Source organism: Oryzias latipes, chromosome 1 (genome assembly GCF_002234675.1).
Source record: "Oryzias latipes chromosome 1, ASM223467v1".
Classification (NCBI taxonomy): Eukaryota; Metazoa; Chordata; class Actinopteri; order Beloniformes; family Adrianichthyidae; genus Oryzias; species Oryzias latipes.
Genome location: NC_019859.2, coordinates 20,388,931 through 20,409,069, shown reverse-complemented (window position 1 = coordinate 20,409,069; position 20,139 = coordinate 20,388,931). Strand labels below are relative to the sequence as shown.

Here is a 20,139-nt window from a genome sequence, read left to right as displayed (position 1 = left end):
AACAAAGGCGTGAAATTTTTCGGCATTCCCCGCCCAGTCAAATTAAGTTCACTGAACTATCCTAATGTGAAAGCACCCTTGCATTACTCTGTCTACTGGACCATTGTGCGATCTGGAATCAACTTTGTGTGAAAACCATCTCATTGCTTGACTAGTCTGACATATAGTGCTGCTGGCAGAGTTCCTCTACAGGTGCTGAGTGACAAGCTAAACCTCCCTAAAGAGAAGTGGTATGGTCAGATCAACATGATGCAAACAGACAAGGTGTCATAGAATATGAACCCTGGAAGATAAAGTTTGAAAAAAACAAAAAGAATCAAGAGTGCAAGTGTGAGGATGGAAACAGCACAAAGAAAGTGGAAGACTGGCACAGGAAGGAAAACCTGAGGAAAAGTGTGATTTGACAACACGGCCAAAGCATGTCTTAAAAGTAAAAGAAAAAACAACAACACATTTTTGTTTATCATTTCAAACAAAAATAAGAACATTGAGCAATTTCAGTATAATAAATTTAGCTTTTGTGCTCAAAATGGATAACGGCAGGCAGTTATTTTTGTTCATATAATCCTTTACATCTCAAAAATGGATTAAATTATCTGAAAGCATGAAGCAGTGAAAGATAACTCCTGACTGGCTATGATGAAAAAAGGAGATTTTAGGGACTTTGAAGTTAACATAGCTGTCAGCACTAGGTTACCTTGGAGTCAAACTATCTTTGGAAACTGACAAAGAAATATCACAAGTGGAAAATAACGGCTTACAGAATCAATTGCTTGAGAAATATATGGAAATGGAAAAATAAATAAATAAATAAAAGGTCTAATGTCTCATGACATATTATAGACTCACTCCAATCATCTTTTGATCTATTATAAAAGCATTCCCAGTGGTCTTTTAACAATGATTATAACATTTTTAGTCCAAATAAAAAAACTTGTCGTTTTCTTGGAGATAGTTTCTTCGGCGTGGCACTTGTCCATTAGAAATTCGCCTGGACTATTTGAGAGGAGCAATCCTGCACCCCCTTTCCCACCCAGTAACTGAGAGCTCTCTGTTTACATTCTCTCCCGCTAACTTACAGCCCTCACATCCCCAACCTAACATTACAGCTGCAACAAAAATGGCAAGCACACAATTTTGAGGTAGTTGCCATCTTGGATGGGAAAAACAAAGACATTCATTTGTCTGCAATTGGGTGCATCAGAATAGAGTGGAGCAGGGAGCTTGTGCCCCACCCAGCTTATTTTCTACGTCACAGTACAACCTTTTAAATAGCTTTTTTTTGTCTGCTTCTGATTCACAAGATTTGAATAATCTAAATACTCAGAAATGAAATTTTATGCTAATCATGAGAGATTCTACAAGAAAACGTTAAAAAAAACATTTTCATTGGAGTGGGTCTTTTAACCTAATTGGACGTCGGATATTGTCGTCTAACTTTTTTTCACTTTCTCATGTTTAATGTATGTCATGCTGTTCCTAGAAATATGAAATGACATCTGGAAACTAGTTACATAAATGTCTTATGTGTAAATAAAATATACAGCTTTCATAGATTTTAATAGGTTGTCACGGCAATGTCTCCATGCCTGAATATTAGATAACTGCCGGATTTACATGACAGAGAATCTGAGCAGGTGTTTTAAACAGCAAAAACATGTAGGTGTAATGGTTTTATTTTTAATTTTTTAAAACTCATAGTGTAAATAGAATAAATGCCTAGCAACATGAAAAGTATATCTGTTAAAGGACCAAACAGAGAAGTTTATATGCATGCAGATGCACATAAGTACTGAACAAGGCACACTTCTCCCCAAAAATGAAAGAAGCCAAACACGCAATTACGGCAAAGAAAATGCTTGCCAAAAATGTCCAGGTCTAAATGAAATTGAGCTAATTTTTCAATTTGGAAGCACCGAATGCCATAAATTATGCAAACACTTTGAGCAAAAGAGCAACTACATTCTTAAGCACGCATACCTCTGCAGTCATCTTATCCATAAGATTGTCAGGCAATACATTGAAATAACTTTAGCCTGTCAATCACATGTGAATGCTTAAAGTTTGCTGCACGTTGTGTTATATAAAGCAACATTACAGCTGTTTAGTGGCTGTCTGCTACAAAGGTTTGACTAAATTAATGCCAGAATAAAACAAGTAATTATATACAAACATAAAAATATTGTGGATTTCGTGCTATAATTATTTTATGAAATATTATTTATGTTTAAAACCACCCTACAGTATTGCCCAGTAAAAAAAAAAGTTGGTGAACTTCTGCAGTAGACAGTGAGACGAATGCTTGCTGAGTTAATTTTTCTTTATCAGATGACATGGCAAGGTGGCATAAACGTAGCAGGACAACATGGCACAAGGTGAGATTTCACTAATCCAGTCAGTCAAGAAAAAAAAAGGCTTTTTGTGAGAAAAGGGTTTTTCCCATGACTCCATAACCCAACATATTTTGTAAAAGCGAAAAAAAAAAAAGCAAACAAACGTGAGAAATACAGCACTAAAGAGATAAAAAAATATAAATATGTGTTTGTCTCCCACTGTATGTATGATTTGTGTGACACACAGCACTTACTCTCTTTATCGCTACAATCATCCACTGCTGTTCATCTCCCTCTCACCTCCTCCCGTATAAATCTGAGAACTAGATATAGCAGCAAACAAGTCTGACAAGATTGGCAACAAAAACAATAATCTTACCGTCCAGGTTCTTTGCATATGTGTGCTACCGAATCACTTCTGTGGCACGATATGATCTGATGTTTGAGTTTTAATCCTGATGAGAGTTGGAAAGTCTCTCGACAGTAAATCTCCACAAAGTGGATCTGCAAGCTGGGCTGAAGCCATACAACATAAGGGCTTATACGTGTTTCACAGTCCTGAAGTGCACACAAAGAAGCAGCTAATGCTCTCTGTAAGGTATCAGCAGCACGGCCTCTTCTTTTATTTGACATTTTGTAACCCTTAAGATAGGGGTATTAGCTAGTCTATAGCTTTGAGTTAAGTGTCCTGAGTAAAAAGAAAGAGATCCTTATCCTCTCACACTCAATGTTCATTTATTCAGCTCCGGCAAACTAATTGCCGAGTCATGACCCGCTGGCTTCTCTGGGTCCTTAATTAGTGTGTTTTTCACCAACCGGGCCCTATTCATTGGTGTTCTTGTTAAACTGCTCTGCAACACTGCACCTCTCTGATGTGCATCACAGCCATCACCACAGTAACTGACAAACTCTGTGACTTTACCACGTTCTTGTATCAATTAGAGAAACAACAGCAAAACACTGTGAGACAGCTGGCAATCAAATATAGGTTTAAGATGTTGCCTATGTAAAAATTATTTTTTTTTGTAAATTGCTATGATCCACTGCATAGAAACTGTTTCTTAGAAATTCCAAGGAGAAACTAATACTTGAAGAGCTCCATGAAAGATGCGGCTCATTTAAAGTGCTAATAAATAGTATTTTCCTTGCAACAATACTAAAATAATGTTCTGGCTGTTGACAAAAAGCAGTTTAGTCAGTTTGAGTGCTGGAAGGTTATGGTTCAGAGAGGTGATGGCTGTGATGTGTTGGGTATTTGATCTAGGCAGAGGATGTTTCAGTTGTTTTCAGACAGTAATTGTACTATGCCTTGGAAATAAAAGACATTATGGCACAGAAACTTTGTACAGACAAATTGAAAGCTTGTATTTTGGAATAGGCAGACTGACAGCTGCTTTACTGTTTCTGGATTCACAAAGCACTAGTTTTACCTCACATGACAGTACAAAATAATTAAAGAGCTAGAGACAAATGTTAGACTTTTTCACAGCTGTACAACTTCTAGCACAGGAAGCAAGAGAAATAGCTCATGGAAATACAATGAACAACATGACTAAATTAAGTTTTAGAGTTAAGGTGGAGACTTGTGCTGTCTTTGCCTAGAATTGCCATCACGTAAAAGTATATCAGCATCTTAGCTTGATTGTTTTCAGTGTATTTGCACCTATGCTTTTTTCGTCATTATAGGAAGAACAGCTAAGCTGTGCACATCCTCTCTTAAGTTTCCATGAATACAGACTTAAATTTGGTCACCTACCTGGTGCTCCTGGATGCCCTTCACTCCAGATTTGGTTGCTGAGCACCTCAGTCTCTAGATCATTATCTCTATATAATGGCTTTACCTACTTTGTGTTTGGTTTAACAAGTCAAATCATCTGTAAAAATATCTTTGACTGCTGTTAGTGGGTACTTGTGTGTAAATGATACAATGGACAAGACTTCTGGCATTGAGGTAGCTGGTGCATAAGGCAAATCTGTATACATGTGACACTGGTCAAATGTAAACAGTGCTGCTTAAGAATAGGTCAAATTGCTTTGTTGTTATGACCTTTGGAAACATTTGTTATTACACAAGTGCAAACACCAGACTATCTAGCTCATTGGTCCATCACATGCTTCTTCAGAAAAGGGATGGCTGATGTTAAGATTGTGAACATTTTCTTATAAATATCCAGGTAATCTTTTTAGAATTTTAGATCCTTTGAGGTATAGATTTAACAAGGTACTGGAAACATTCCTCAGAGAGTTTGGTTCACATTGACATGATAGCATCACGCAATTGCTTCAGATTTGTCGGCTGCACATCCATGATGCCGTTCTCCTGTTGTCACCACATCCCAAAGGTGCTCTATTGGGTGACTGTGGAGGCCATTTGAGTCCAGTGAACTCATTGTCATGTTCAAGAAACCACTCTGAGATGATTCCAGCTTTATGACATGGATCCTTATGCTGCTGGAAGTAGCCATCAGAAGATGGTCATAAAGGGATGGCCATGGTCAGCAACAATACTCAGGTAGGCTGTGGTGTTGTAACCATGCTCAATTGGTACTAAGGGGCCCATAGTAAGTCAAGAAAATATCCCCCACACTAAATACACCACCATCCTGAACCATTGATTCAAAGGCAGGATGGATCAATGCTTTCATGATGTTGACGCCAAATTCTTACCCTACCATTTGAATGTTGCAGCAGAAGTGAAGACTTATCAGACCAGACAACGTTTTTTCAATAATCTCTTGTCCATTTTGATGATTCTGTGCAAATTGTAGCCTCAGTTTCCATTTTTTAGCTGGCAGGAGTTTTTCCTGGTGTGGTCTTCTGTTGCTGTATCCCATCTACCCAAAGTTGGAGTTGTGTGTCCAGAGATGCTCTTCTGCAGACCTCGGTTGTAACCAGGGGTGATTTGAGTTACTGCAGCTTTTCCATCAGCTGGAACCAGTCTGGTCATACTCCTCTGACCTCTGGCATCAGCTATACATTTCCACCCACAAAACTGCCGCTCAGTGGATATTTTCTCTTTTTGGACCATTCTCTGTAAACCCTAGAGATGGTTGTAGGTGAAAATCCCAACAGAGCAGCAGTTTCCGAAATACTCAGACCAGCTCATCTGGTACCAACAACCATGCTATATTCAAAGTAATTTAAATAACCCTTCTTCACCGTTCTGATGCTCTGTTTAAACTGCTGCATATAATCTTGGCCATGTCTAAATGTCTAAATGTATTGAGTTGCTGCTATGTGATTGGCTGATTAGACATTTGCGTTAACAAGAAATTGACAGGTGTGACCAATAAAGTGGCCAGTTAGTGTGTATTTTTACAAAAAATGTGGAGTAATGCAGTAATATAATCTTAAGTCAACGTGACACTATTTGACAAGGCGAGGCAGTTTTGTTTATGAAGCACTATATACACACAGATATAATTTCAAAAGCACTTTGAGCCTCTTGTTTGCAGACTTCCTTTAATTCCAACAATGACTTTGTGAAAACGTGGATGTCCCACTTTTTGTTTTACAGTCCTTCTCGCTAATGATACATTAGCTACGTAGGTAGTTAGCTTTCTTGTGCCAGTTGCATTTTGTTATAGTGTGAGTACAGAGTATGAAGAGTAAAAAGGCTGTTGGACAAACAACTTTAATGTAGTTTCAGATACATTTTAGTCTTCTCTGAATTTCAGGTCTATGCAAACTTACAGACTACATTTACATTTTTTAAAGCAATGTTAGTTCACTTCAGCAAGAGAGTAAACTTAGCTTCATAAGATGGTAATAGCTATGAAATTCTTCCTAATTAGTATTGGTAATAATGATCAGATCCAGAACTGTGAACTGAACTCATGTATAACTGCCTCAGAAACTTTTTTAATATGTGTTATTTTGTAAAAAATATGCCGTTTTACCTGTTTTAATGGGTTTAAAAGGAAACTAAAATAGGAAAAAGCAAAGGAGGGGGACATTTAAATTATTTCTTTTCTAAATTGTTCTGCTGAATGTAATGTCATCTGCAAATAAAATGGATCAACCTGAGGAACCAGAAATGAAATAATTTTAGGCATGTATTTCTCTGGGAAACTGCTGTAATCTGAGTTCAGTGATCCTCTACTTGCCACGCCACATTCAAAGTCACTTAAATAACCTCTCTTCCCCATTCTGACGCCTGGTTTAAAATGCAGCAGATCGTCTTGACCATGTCGACATGCCTAAATGCACCGAGTTGCTCTTAAGTGATTGGATGATTAGAAATCTGCGTTAACGAGCAGTTGGAGAGGTGTGCCTAATAAAATGGCCAGTGAGTGTAGTCGATAAGAGATAACAGCTTTCTGTTGGATTATGGCTCTTAGCATTAATCAGTTCACATTCAGAAAACTTGTTAGAAAGACACTTAAAACATGCAGTTTCCAAACTACTGTGGGGGTTTCATTTCTATATTATGCTCCGCTTTACCTGCCATTGAGCCCACTGATCATTCAAACTAAACCAAGTTATCAAAAGGTGCATTTGGTCCACAATTAACGATCAGATACTGTAATCCAAAATCAGTCTGGTGTTAGTAAGGGGAAATGTTGTCAACCAGGCGAATTGGTTTGCACAGATGTGTAGAAAGTACCAAAACCACACAAAAAGAATCAATGTGTAATGCAGGAGTGACATGGAAATGCAACAAATGATCTAAGGGTTGCAAACACAACCGGAAATTCAAAGCAGTCGTTCAACGCCCTGAAAACCAATCCCTGTTACACACTATGTTCACATGACACAAGGAAAGACACCAGTGTTGCACCAGTGTTGGACATTCCATTCATCCTATTTATGCCACCCTCTTCGTTCATGGTAGAGTGGAAAATGGAAAAAGAAACACAAAAAAAACGCATGAGCAAATGCTGAGAGGAGGCTGCTGCAGAAAGTTCAATTATCGTTATTCAGTGAGCTCCTGCACTTTTGTGCTGTCGTTCCAATGCTCCTTCGAAAATTACCCACAAACTTTGAATTTTCTCTCTAACTGAATGTAGACTGTGAACTTTTGTGTGTGCAAACAATACCAACACTCTTGTTTGTTGTTGTTTAAAACCATTGATGTAAATAGATTAATATTACCTTCATTTGTGTTTTTGGGCGAATACTGTGCAGAAATCACTGTATGTCTATTAAGTTTCTCAGTTGATCAAGCTGACCTGACTGCCAAAGAAACTGACACGTAGACACAAAAAAATGCAAGAGAACTCTCTTAAAGCAAAAAAATCATTATGTTTTCTAAATCAGGGTTTCTTTTTATTTTTATGCTCAAAGTTAAGATTTGGAAAAACCTTTGTTCTTAACTGCTTCTGTGATTTAAGCCATTTGGCAAAATCTTCCTTGGTGAGATCAAATATAATAAACTTCTTTAACTGAAAAGTTTTAAAGTTTAGACCAAGCAGCACTTGAAGCCTTTCAACAAAAAATAAATTTTTGATGGAAATATTGACACAAGACTGTTTATTCACGTAGAGTCTGCTGTGCAACCCGGTGGCCCACACTAGTATCCTTGTGTGTTTTTTATCTATGCACACATCCAGTGTAAACAGAATGTAATCATAGTATTGTTTACTCTAAAATTGTGTTTGCTTTTTGAAAAACGTGGAACTAGTTATATAGGAAAGGAAATGCTTGGTTTCATTATTGCTGTTAACCAGCCAGAGACACAGATGATTTCCATTTTACTCAATGTCACTAATGTGTAAACTAAATGACCTAGATTGGACATGGGGGACAAGGTGTGGTTACGTAGCTCAAAATCTCCTTTTCTATGGTTTACCAAACAGCCATGTTTTAAAGGTAAAACCCATTTTCTGTCATGAATGAAAGGAGAAAAACATACTAGCAGCAATCACTGTTTTTCTCACTCTTCTAAATTAAACAGGTTTTGTGATACCCATTTTTCTTTAGTCGGTTGACTGTTTGAAACAAGCTTTGTTTAGAAAGAAAAGGGCAATTCAGAATCATAGAATCATAGTTTTAGAACTGAGTTGACAAAACTCTTGTAAATATGATCCCAACAGAGGGTTGGATATAAGAATATTAACACAATTAAAAGAAAAAAAACATCTAAGGATCCGAGTAGTTAACGAATTAGAAGTTACTTTCACCTTTAAAACAGCTTAATTTAAACATGAAGACCCGAAAATGGGAGAGAAAAAAGGAAATTATTTTCTTCAAATAGTAGTATTTTGAACTAAAGCAAAGGTAAATGTTGCTTTGAAGGCATAGTTTGTACTTTATGTCGGATGAATTTTTGGTAACTTTGAAATAGGATTTGGGCTTTTTAGTTTATTATAGGGAACTGGAAAGCTAAGTTAACTGTCAGTGTCTCAATAGTTAGACATCCAGGTAAATATTATGTCTTTGGGATCATTAACTAATCACAGGACCCACTCTCAGCCAAGCATTTGTTCTCATCAGTTAATCGGATTTTCTTATTGAAGTAAGTTCAAATACAGTTTTACAAATTGGAGGTCTGAGGAACGGCTCAGGAATTTTTACATGTACTGTGAAATCTTGTGATAAATAAACTGGGACCTTCACACCTTAAACAACTGGAAAGTGTGTAAAAATGTTTTGCCCCCATATAATTTTTTATTACCCTACCTTTAAACCTGAAGGTCCCATGGTGGTATACTGGTTAGCACTCTTGCTTCAAAGCAAGAAGGCCTTGGTTCAAATCCCAGCTGGAACCTTTTCTGTCTGGAATTTGATAGTGCTTGTGTGAGGTTTCTCTTATTACTCCAATAGTCCAAAATCATGCTCCATAGGTCAATTAGTGGCACTAAATTGGCCCTAGGTGTAGTTGTGTGGTTGTATTTCCCCCCCAACATTGCTTACAAGAATCAAATGGTTTCTAATGTGTTTGAGGCATACAAAATAATTGAAATAAAGAAAACTGTATTAAAATATATCTCTATGGAAAACACATTTGTTTAAACTGTAATCTCATAATCTTAATCTGTTGTGTCTACTGTCTTTGTTTGTTTTGTGCTGTTGCATGTCTTGAGAGGTGCTTTAAATTAAATGTAGTGTTATTATTATGATAATTTGACTATGACTGTGACACACCTGAGCCACTAAATATGCACCAACAGTCATTTCTGTTCCTAGGCTATGTGATTACAGTGGGCTGATGAGCTTTCATTAGTTAATTAGTTCTTATTGTCCTCACAAGTATTGCTAGGGCTAAAGGTCAGCTAAATGTCAGCAGAAGTCTTTAGTGAGACACAAAGACAAACTCCTTAAAACTGAAAGTGTATAAATGCTTTTCTTTCTTGCATTCTTGATAAGTGAGTTTCTGAACCAAAGCTATCATTGGATTTCTTACATGTGTCATTTCTACCTGAAGTTCTTTCTGACGTAACAAAAGCTACATTAATATAAAAATGTAGAAGCATTTTGGACTTGTAAACCCAGAAAAACAAGCATCTTCTAATTACATACTACAAACAAACAAACAACAAAACTTGTTGACTTGGAATTGCTGTTATTTCATAGAAAATATTGGATGGGCATCTTATTTTAAAATGCAAAATTCAAAGTCAGGTTTCAGGACACCTGCTGGTTTCTGACCTATGTAAATGTAAGTGTGCATTTTAACATTTACATCCCATTGGAATTTGGGCTCAGTCAGCAGCAGCATTGGCGGCGTCATTTTGAGCCTGGACCAAAGACTGCAAATGTCACCTGAACAAGGAGTGGTGGACATCTCCTGATATAGCTTCAGCTGGGAGGTACCGCTGCATAAAGGCTAATGACTGTGAACAGACTGGTCTGCTTTTGAATCATCCTGCAAGTGCAGTGTGTACATGAGAAGGCAGCCCAGCAATGTTCAATGAGAAGAGGAAAAACAACACAGGCAGTAAGACAGAGTCATTAAAGGTCTCTGATAACTAAAACTAGTCATAGTGGTCCTTTGAACAAGAGTCGCTGTCTGAAAAACTGCAAAGAAAAAAATAAAATGAACCCGTTGGTAAAACCGAGATTTGCTGGCATGGTTCAGAGGTAAAGGGGTTGACCTCTGTTTGGAAGATTGCAGGTCTTACCACTTTGCGCACCCACCGTATTTTCAGGACAATAGCGCACTGGGTTACATGATGCAGTTTCAGCTAAGGGTGCTTTTTCTGTATTTGACACATATAAAAGGCACACCGGGTTTTAAGGCGCAGGCACGTTAAAACATACGGGTAAAACATTCATGCTGGTGTGTGTTTTAAAAAGGCAGCGGAAACAAAGCTGAGTTGGTTGTGATATATATATTTATTTATTTATTTTCAGTCATCAACCAGCATCCAAAAATCCATCAAAATCTTCATCTTCTGTATCTGAAATTAACAGCTGGGCTAAATTTCTATCAAACGCCAGCTTCCCTTCAGTCATCGTCAGAGCCCGTCTCGTTGCAGTGTTGCTCCTCATGAATGATGCCGGCTTTTACGAAAGCTTGAAGAACAGTGCATGCAGACACGTTAGCCCAAGCGTCAACAATCCATTCACAAAACTGTGGCATAACTCGTCCGGCGCTGCCTCACAGTCAGTAAAAAGTGTGTCCGCCATTCGACAGTGTGCCTCACCAGGATGTCAGAAGTGAGCGGCACCTTGTCCACGTTGGTGATGTGGCTGGGCTGGAGGTGTTTGTTGGCAATCTTTTCACTGCAGTAGGAGCGGAAGTTGGACAGCTTTTCGTTCTATGTGCTGGAAGTTGCTGCACCACCGTAGTCTTTGCCCAGATGGAAAGATGACACAGTTTCATAAAACGAAATTACCAAGACAGATGTGAAAATGTTAAATTTTCATTTCCTCTGCAAGCATTAAGCCTTCAGTTGAATGGTGACTGTAGAGACGCTTCTCCCAGCTGTTCTCTGATCGTTAATCCATCACTCCAGTCGCTCTCTTCAGAGTTCGTTTTCCAGCTACCTACTCTTGCAAACCATGGAATCTTGAATTCTCTAGCAGCTGCTCGATTCCCATGTTCCTCTGCGTAGCTGATAGCATGCAGTTTAAACTGGGTTTCATAGGGTTGCCAAAACGACGTTGTTCTGCATAATGCACATAACAGCACTTTTGTACTATTCGGGGGGGTGTCTTCTTTCACGTCCACACTTCCCTTCCTTACCATTCTCATGCTGTCCTCTCCTACGTCCTTTTAACCAAAGTCACGTAACAACACACACATCGCACCACTGCACATTTGGGAGAAAATTTACGACTTTTAAGTGCGCCTTATGGTTGTGAAAATACGGCTTAGGGTGCCAGTGTAAAGCTGCAGAGCTGCCATGTGTGTGCATGGCTGAATGGGAGTGTGTGATTGTGAAGCCCTACATAAGCGCTATAGGAGTATACACCATTTACCATTTACAATCATTTACTTGTTTTGGGTGGAGCTATGAATCAGTTTCTGAGCTATTGGCCTCCTTAATTGTGTGGTTACATGTCTCTGCATCTGATGAACAACTTTATTTAAACTGTCAACACAATTTCCAAAAAGCTAATCCATGTGGCTGATTAAAATGATGGAAACTATTCTGTAGCATAATTAAAAATAAAAGTCAAAACCAGAAATGCTTTTTCATTTTCAAAATGAAGCTGCATCAAATGACTCAAAATTAAAATAAAAAAGCAAAACTTCAAAATTCTTTTTCCTTTTCTACTTCAACACCGCTTATTCTATCACTTAATTCAAATGATAATGAAAATGGTATGTTACATCTCATTTTCAAAAAGTTCTCAAGTAAATGTGTAGCAAAATTCATTTAGAAATGTCTAATTTGACTATTAAAATGGATTAACAGAAATGCTTTTTAATTTTCAAAATGTAACTGCATCAGATGACTCAAAATTAAAATGAAAAATCAATACTTCAAAAGGCTATTTCATTTTCCACTTAAAAACCACTAATTCTGTGTCATAATTAAAACGAAAATGCAAACAGGGGATTTTATTTTCACTTTCACACCCACCATGGGAATAATGTTTGACTTTTATTTTTAATTATGCTACAGAATCATTTCCATGTAAAATAACATTAAAAAAACAACACAACAGAGCAAAGATTAAAAAAACTAACTGGTTTCATTGTTTGAGTGCATAAAGAATGCCCCTAAACAATGAAAAGATCTTGAGGAATTTGAAACAACAGGTTGCACAGAGCAGGATTGTAACATTTCTGAAACTGTTAATGACAGGCTTTTCTCTGCACAGTCAGTCAGTGCAGCATTATCCACAGTGACTGTGCCTCCTATCATAAAAGATTTAACTGATTACTCTATAGAGTGCCAAGACAAGAGACACAACAATGCGTGGATGTATAAAATGAATTTCTGCTCTCCAATTTTTATCACACTAATCATTCTAGTTGTTTACTGTTATTAGTGTAAATGCCATATATATATTCTAAAACCATTAACCCACTTAAATTGTGTGGGAAAATATTTTATTTAACCTCAGAATCAAAAACTGTTCAGTCGGATATGCTGAAATGACAGTTTCAGGATGATTTCTGCAGACAGTGTGTAGGAAATGAGCATGGTTCGGGTTCAAAGTGACCGACCTCTATGTTTGGAGGTGAAACTGTAACTGTGTGAGCCAGAGGGGGCTCAGCAGCCTTCTCAAAGAGACCCTCCTGTCATCAAAAGGAAGAACACATGATACAGCCACATGATATCAAGTGGAGGATGCATTAGGCAGAGGAGCTTTACATACAAAGCCTTTAACCTTTTAAAGCAATTTGTCAAAGAAAATTAACTCGGTTAGTTTTAGAGTCGAGTGCTTTGAAGAGTCTGTCTGGTTTCAACAAGCTGTTGAGCAACCATTCCAGCTGGAACTGCTTTAAATACTTTAAGCTCAGTAAAAACTAAGACCTATAAGTAAAATAAGAAAGATTCAGTCAGCCAGATATGGAGTGAAAAGGTTTTTGGGCCTCAAGGTTCCTTCATCTTTCAGAATCATCTTTTTTTTTTTTTTTTTGCGAGAGATGTGGTGCTGACAAAGCATGAAACCAAAAGGCTCACAGTTTCTCCAGCACCGAAAAACAAAACAGGAAGCTGTGAAATCTACAAGTCCAGTGTAAAATCTGCAGATTAGTGTCCCTGTAACAGCCATGTTTCCATCTCCCCACCAGAGATCCAACTTTGTGAGATTCTTCCCAACAGGACAGCCAGCGGATTTCTTCCAAAGCCGGGACATTATTAGTGTTTATAAGACACATGCAAACAGCTTTTAATGCAGCTGACACATTCATTAGCTTCAGTGTAACCGATACTGGAGGTGAAATATCGTTTTTTCCACATTCAGCCAAGTCATGCAACGCTGGAAAAGGATAAACACGGCGTTTGCTCTCCAAAACAAACAGCCAATGCTGAGGACAATGTGGAGCTATTGGCAGAGCCCAGCAGGCGCTGCTGCTTCTGCTGCTGCTGCTCATTTCAGCACACATTCAGCCGTGCAGACATGGTCAAAAGAATCTACTTAAGTTTCAGTCAAGCAGCAGAAATGGAAAGAAAAGTGATTTAAGTGACCAGCAGACACGACCCTAGCACTGAAATGGAAATAGAAGTAGAAATAAAATGCACGGCCAGGCTACTGTTTCTGACCTTGACCTTCTCGTCACGACCGCAGAGCACTTTTCGCCTCTTTTTTTGATTTTTTTTAACCTAAAAACAGGGAGATTGATGCTCTGATGGTGCGGCTCGTAAAACGTGCAACAATTCCAGGATTGTAACAGACCAACAACTCTGAGACATCTATGACGTAATTATGTAAGACAGCGCTAAAGTCAGAGGAGGCTCACATCGGGGCATCTACAAGGTCGAAGAAACTCTCCGACTGCTGAGTGGAAATGAGACCTTTCAAGCTACTTGCAGACACATCGAAGAAACCCTGACTCCTGCTCTGATCGCATTCACCTACCCAGGTTGGCAGCAGTGTAAGTCACTAGGGGTGAATTAAAAGAAAGGAAAAAAGACGAGACTGCTGACAACAAACCTGCTATGGTTCCATCACAAGACCTACTCTTGTATGAATCATGTTTTTGGTGTTTTTAACATGTTCTTGTAGCATTTTTCCTTCAATGTAGGACGTATATAAAGAAAATTAAGTTTAAAATTGCATTACTGAGTATTTCTTTATTCACATCATTGTGAATCAAGATCAGACAAAAAAAAATACAATTTAAAAAAGCTTGTAGATGTGACGTAGGGGCCCACAAATGGCAAGCCACAAGCTCCCCACTGCGCTCCATTCTGATGCATCTACTTGCAGACAAATAGATCCATGTACAACTCTGTTTTCCTTGTCCGAGCTGGCATCTGCCTCAAAACTGTACGGCTGGATAGCTCCAATATTGCTCACCATTTTGTTGTTAGTTTGGGGTTGTGAGGGGCTGTAAGCTAGTGGGAGAAAGTGTAAATAAAGGGATGATCGGAAACGGAGGCAAGCTTACTCCGCGCCAACGGTCCCACCCACACCAAATCAATGAACTCCTAAAAATAGAGACGCTCCATTAAACCAGATTACATTTTATGCTGTAATGCTTGACTATAACCTCATACGCACACACTCACGCAGCTTTGCCAAAGCATCAGCCAAAACAGTGCCCTGTTGATCGGATTTCTCTTAAGCATAATACACTTCCCTCACCTACAAGCAAACATTTCAAACCATTTGCTGGCATGACCCCTAAAGCTCACGGCGCTGCTCCTGCACCCAGCTGCGCGGCTCTCTACGTGTCGCTGGCTGCGTGATCGCTCACCCATCGGCCGTTGGTTCCGTGCTGAGACAGAGGGTTTGGCCACATGGAAGACAGCAGCGCTGCCGGCAATATGCGAGCGTGTCGCCTGCCAGCTTCTCTGCTGAGTTTCGTTTATTAATCATCATTTAATTCTTCCCACTTCTTGTCATACCGCTGCGCAGTTTCTAACAACATGTAACACGTGCCAAGAAGAGCTATGCCTTTTTCATTTATCTGCAGAAAGGAAATTACTTTTTTTTTTTCCAGGCTGGAAAATGAGCAGCAAAAATGTGGTCAAACAATCATCAGAAGAGTCAAATTCCTATTAGACCTATATCTGTAAAAGCAAATGAGGATTAAAGTGTGTGTTGGAATGTTTTATGTGAGTCAATACTTCTGCCAATCCATACACAATTTAGCCAGAGGCTATTTGAACAGAAAATTGTCAACGCCTTAAGTTAAGCATGGAGAGCAGAGGCGAAGATCTACGTCAACAACTTTGTTCGTTAGAATTCATTTTGCGAAACCCAATTATGTCCCTCTTTTTTTTTTTTTCCTTCCTACTTTCTTTGATCTTTTGAGATGTAACTTTGGTGAGTAAAGCACAGAGAATATCAAGGAAATAGCTGAACATAAACCATCATACGGGTACACTTGATTAAAATCCTGCTGCTGCATTCTGACCTCCTTACATGTAATTAGCAAATGTGTTATTCTTTTTTTAGTGTATTCCCCTTTGTTTTCCTCAAACCACCATGATTAAAAAGAAAAAGATTACCCCCATCTTTGCCTATGTTAGCATTTTGTAAAGACTCTTTCCAAAAAAAGGGCAGCCAGGACGAAGTCAAGGGCAGTTTTCCTCTCGCCCTTCGACAAACTGCTGATCACAGAGTGATGCATATATTCTGCTGCAACCTCTAACATTTAATGTGACTCAAAGCGGCTCTCTATCTGCTCCATATCCACATGATGCAAATCGGTTCTGACCCCAACATTTCTGCAGAAGGGGAAAGGCTAATGTCAGGAGTGCGTTTAGCAAATCACCCGACTACAACATCCAAATGATGACAGCCATGATTTGCCCCACTGCCAGTTACAGTTAGTGGATCTGAGCCCCAAAGAAGCCTCTTGGGTTTTCTCAGCCGTGCTCTCTGCTCCGACTATTAAATTATGAACGTTTTATCACCTCTGGTGAGCAAAAGGCGACCACTTGCTTTGTCAATCTTGTCCGAATTGTGAGGGCAAGGGCTTTGGTCCACAACCCCAGCAAAGATGACATTTACTGTATGGTAGTTTTGTTGTTGGCTTTTTATAAGTACGGGTACATTAAATAAAGTGAGTCTGACCGTTTTGTTAACTCTTCATTTTAAGGATGTTGTTCTCATTTGAAGGCTTTCATTGTGAAACTGCTGGTTAGAGTGACATTAACAGAGTTGAAAACCTAGGAAACAAGGCTGTGGCTTCAGACTGTCAATAACAGCAGCACTGACTCTCTCTCTGCTCTGCTTTGCAGAATCTGCCTCAGCTGATAGGAAGGTGTTTGAGGTCGGTCAAATTTGATCACTTCAAAATAAAATTTAAAATTTGTTCACTTCAAAATAAAACTAAAAAAAAGAAAGGAAAGAAAAGATCAGGCAAAGTGCATCAATGAAAGTTTTAGGCAAAAACTATGTTTTCTGAGACAAAAAAGGGGTCATACTTGCGTTAAATTTGCATAACAACAACAGTAACTAGGACAGCACCATCATAATAATTATTAATTTTGTAATAATAATTACATAATAGGCTACTATATCATTTAAAACAAACTTTTCTTTTCAAGTTGCTAAAAAAATAAAGTAATTACCTTAAATTAAAACAGTTTTAAAAAAAGAGTTTACTACTTTTATTTTCCCCTTAACCCTTTTCTGTTTTTGTTGCCCGCGCGCGCTGTATCCGCCCCCCGCGCGCGCATGCTTCTCCACAGTTGCCACGCGCTCACCTGCGTTCCTCAGCTTTTTGTTCCGGTACACGGAGAAGATGACCAACAGATTGCCAAGAATGTCGACGACGATAGTGAAGATGAGGAAGCACCCTAAAGTTGTGGTGACCCACGGCGGGCGGCCCAGGACGGGGTCCTGCGAGGAGGTGTTCAGGTGAGACCCATTTTGAAGCATTGTAGGCTCTGCGGTCTCCGAACTTTTTCCGTGCTTGAATTCAGCCCGAGCTGACTCCCCCCGTGAGTCCTAAGGAGCGGATAATGGAGCCGCCGGTGTTTGGAAAGTAAAACCTCCCGCGGCTTTCATGCTCATCCTCTCCACAGCTCCTCTATTTGCTCCTCTGCCCCTCAGCGAGGGGCTTCATCCTCATCAGCGATAGTGAGCTCCCCGTCTCTCTGCCCGCATCGGTGTCACTCCTGCGCCCGCGTGCCATTCACTTTTGTCGGTGCGCACATGTGACATGAAGGCGCCACTTCCAACCTTTCCCAGCATGTGATCAATCGGTCTGGAGAGGAGCGCTTTTTATTCCGGGGGAAACAAACACCGCCTCCTGGCGGCTGCGATAGGCACACGCACCTGAACGGCTCGTGGCAGCGTCTTACTTCCTGTCATTTACAGCGCGCGTGCTCATTCATCCCCTTCAAGCTCGCATTCTGTCAGACGGCCATTCAATTTTATTTAGAAAAACCATTCATGCTAGTTCCCTTTCACGAGATAATCCACGAACAGACTACAATAACACATACTTGCACATATAAATATAAAACTGTATACATACATAACAATGAATACAATTTCATATATATATATATAATATTTTATATATTGATAATATATGTATTTTTAAAGGTGAGTTCTTCAAAAGTGATATTTTACAATCAGTCATCTGTCTTCAAAACCGTACCCCATGCTGTCATACTCTGCCTTAATTGGCCCCGTCATAATTGGAAAATCCATAATTTCTATATAAATATATTATGCTAATGTTAGTTGATGAGGTTCGAGCTAAATGGGTCAGCCCGCTCAATGAACCCAAGTAGATTGTCTCTGCAGGCTTTTCCTGTACATTTTGGGAGAAAAAAAAACATTTAAGAAATCTTTCAGGAAAAAGAAAATGAAGCAGATCATTAGATATAACTGTCAAAGAAATTGAAAACACATCTACATTTTTTGTCATTGTAGGAATTTTTCATGGGCTTGCCGAAAAAAGGGAAACTAAGCAAATTTTTAATTGATTTGTAAGCTGATTTAGAGCAATCAATTTTTTTAACTGCATTTTGGGATGAGGCAACAAACAAACTTAAAAAAACAAGCCATTAGTTTGGCCACATAAAACACCCATGATTCTGCCTTTTTTAGCCAAAATGAATAAAACTGTAGTTTATGGGACACAGTTTCTGCAGAGCGGCAGGAGTTAATATAAAATTCACCTCTGATTTGTGGACGGGGTGGTTGGTGCGAAGCAACACCACGTCTTCTTCCCATCACCCATAACTAAGCTCTCTGTTTGCACGCTCTCCCGCTTGCTTACAGCCCTTCGCAACCCCAACCTAACATTACTGTGAAACAGAAATGGTGAGCAATGCTGGAGCTATCCAGCCGTACAGTTTGGTGCTCAGACGAGGAAAACGAAGACGTGCTTTACTTGGATTTAGTCGTCTACGAGTGGATGCATCAGAATGGAGCGCAGCTTGGAGATTGAGGCCCACCCTGCATATTTTCTATGTAACAAATAAAATCTTTTTTAAATGCCGTTTGCTTGTCTTGCCTGACTTTTTCAACAATTTGAATAAAGAAATACTTAACAATGCAATTTTAAGCCAAAATGTCTTCCATCATCACAAAAAACACCCAAAACACAATTTTCATTGGGTTGTCTTTAAGCCTTTGTCCTTTTATAAACACTGTTTGTGATTTTAAACAGAAAAACATTTTTCCCATTCAATCTACTTCCAGTAATCCGCCTTGTGTGATTCATTTAAAGGAAATTAGTTTTAATAATAAATGTATAACTACATTAATTCCTGAATGAATGAAAGGTTATAAATAAAGGTTGTTTTTTTTTTTAAAGTTTTTGGACTTTTCACTCCACAGAAACCCCTTGGTATCCAAGAAAAGAGTTAGAGCTTTGGATGCATATGTATGGACACTCCCTACGTCCTTCCTATCTGATCCTGTCAGGGCTCATGTAATTAAATTAAACTGAACGGTTCTTATCTATCCTCTGTCCATACATCACAGCTGAAAACCTGCAGAACCTTTTTTTTTTCACTATTTAACTGTTGTGAAGGCTGAAAGGAGAGTAATTCAATCCTGTCCTGTTATCAAGCCAATATATTTGACTGCATTCATTCCCTGAGTTGGGATCAGTGTGTCTTTTCCTACATTTGTTAAACACCACTGTGCCACAGTGCTGCCATCCTCATGCTTTATGGACAGGATTAGCCAAAGGATGACCGATGTCAACAGCTCTGCCAAGTTCAGAGAACTGGTTTCCTCATGCTTTCATGAATGGAGCCCAGAAAATCCTGCAGTCATACATCTCTCTCTCCCAGTAGATACTGTCTGGCTGCTGAGCTACATAGACTGTTGTAATTTGACAGCTTTCTTCTGCAGAAAGCTTGCAAAACCTTTTAGTAGAGACTGGTCCTCTCTTTAACCACATTTTGTCTTTCTCGCTTTTGCACGTTGGAGGCTGCTTTAAAACTTACAAAGATGTTCTAAAGATGAAAAAGTGAATATTTACTCCTGGTTTTATGAAAAAAAGAGCTACAAAAGCATCAATAATTACAACAATTTCCTCTGTTTCATCAAAGCAGCTCTAAATATTTCCTTAATGACTGGCTGAGAGTGCTTTGTATTCCAAAAAATGAAATGTAAGTTACTGAAATGAGTCACTTTGTTATTAGTCTAGCCCAGTGAGGGTCCCCACTTATTCAGGAAATGATAAACTTAATGTATTTCTGGCGTCATTTCTGCCCTAAATATGCTTTGTTACATTGAGTGTCATTTAGAAAACATTGGAGCTTGTTTTGGATGTCACTGGTGAACCCCGGAGCAGTCACGAGTCCAGCACAAGGCCCTA

The 20,139-nt window shown here is 38.9% G+C and overlaps 1 protein-coding gene across 1 annotated transcript in view; it reads right to left on the bottom strand.

The window, feature by feature from the left end:
• mtnr1a (melatonin receptor 1A) overlaps positions 1–18,792 on the bottom strand; it is a 78,151-nt gene extending 59,359 nt beyond the window's left edge. Inside the window, exon 1 of the mRNA XM_004065955.4 lies at positions 17,057–18,792. Within this exon, the coding sequence (XP_004066003.1) occupies positions 17,057–17,231 (175 nt within the window). The 5' untranslated portion in view covers positions 17,232–18,792. The remainder of the gene's footprint in view (positions 1–17,056) is intronic.
• Positions 18,793–20,139: the final 1,347 nt, after the last annotated feature.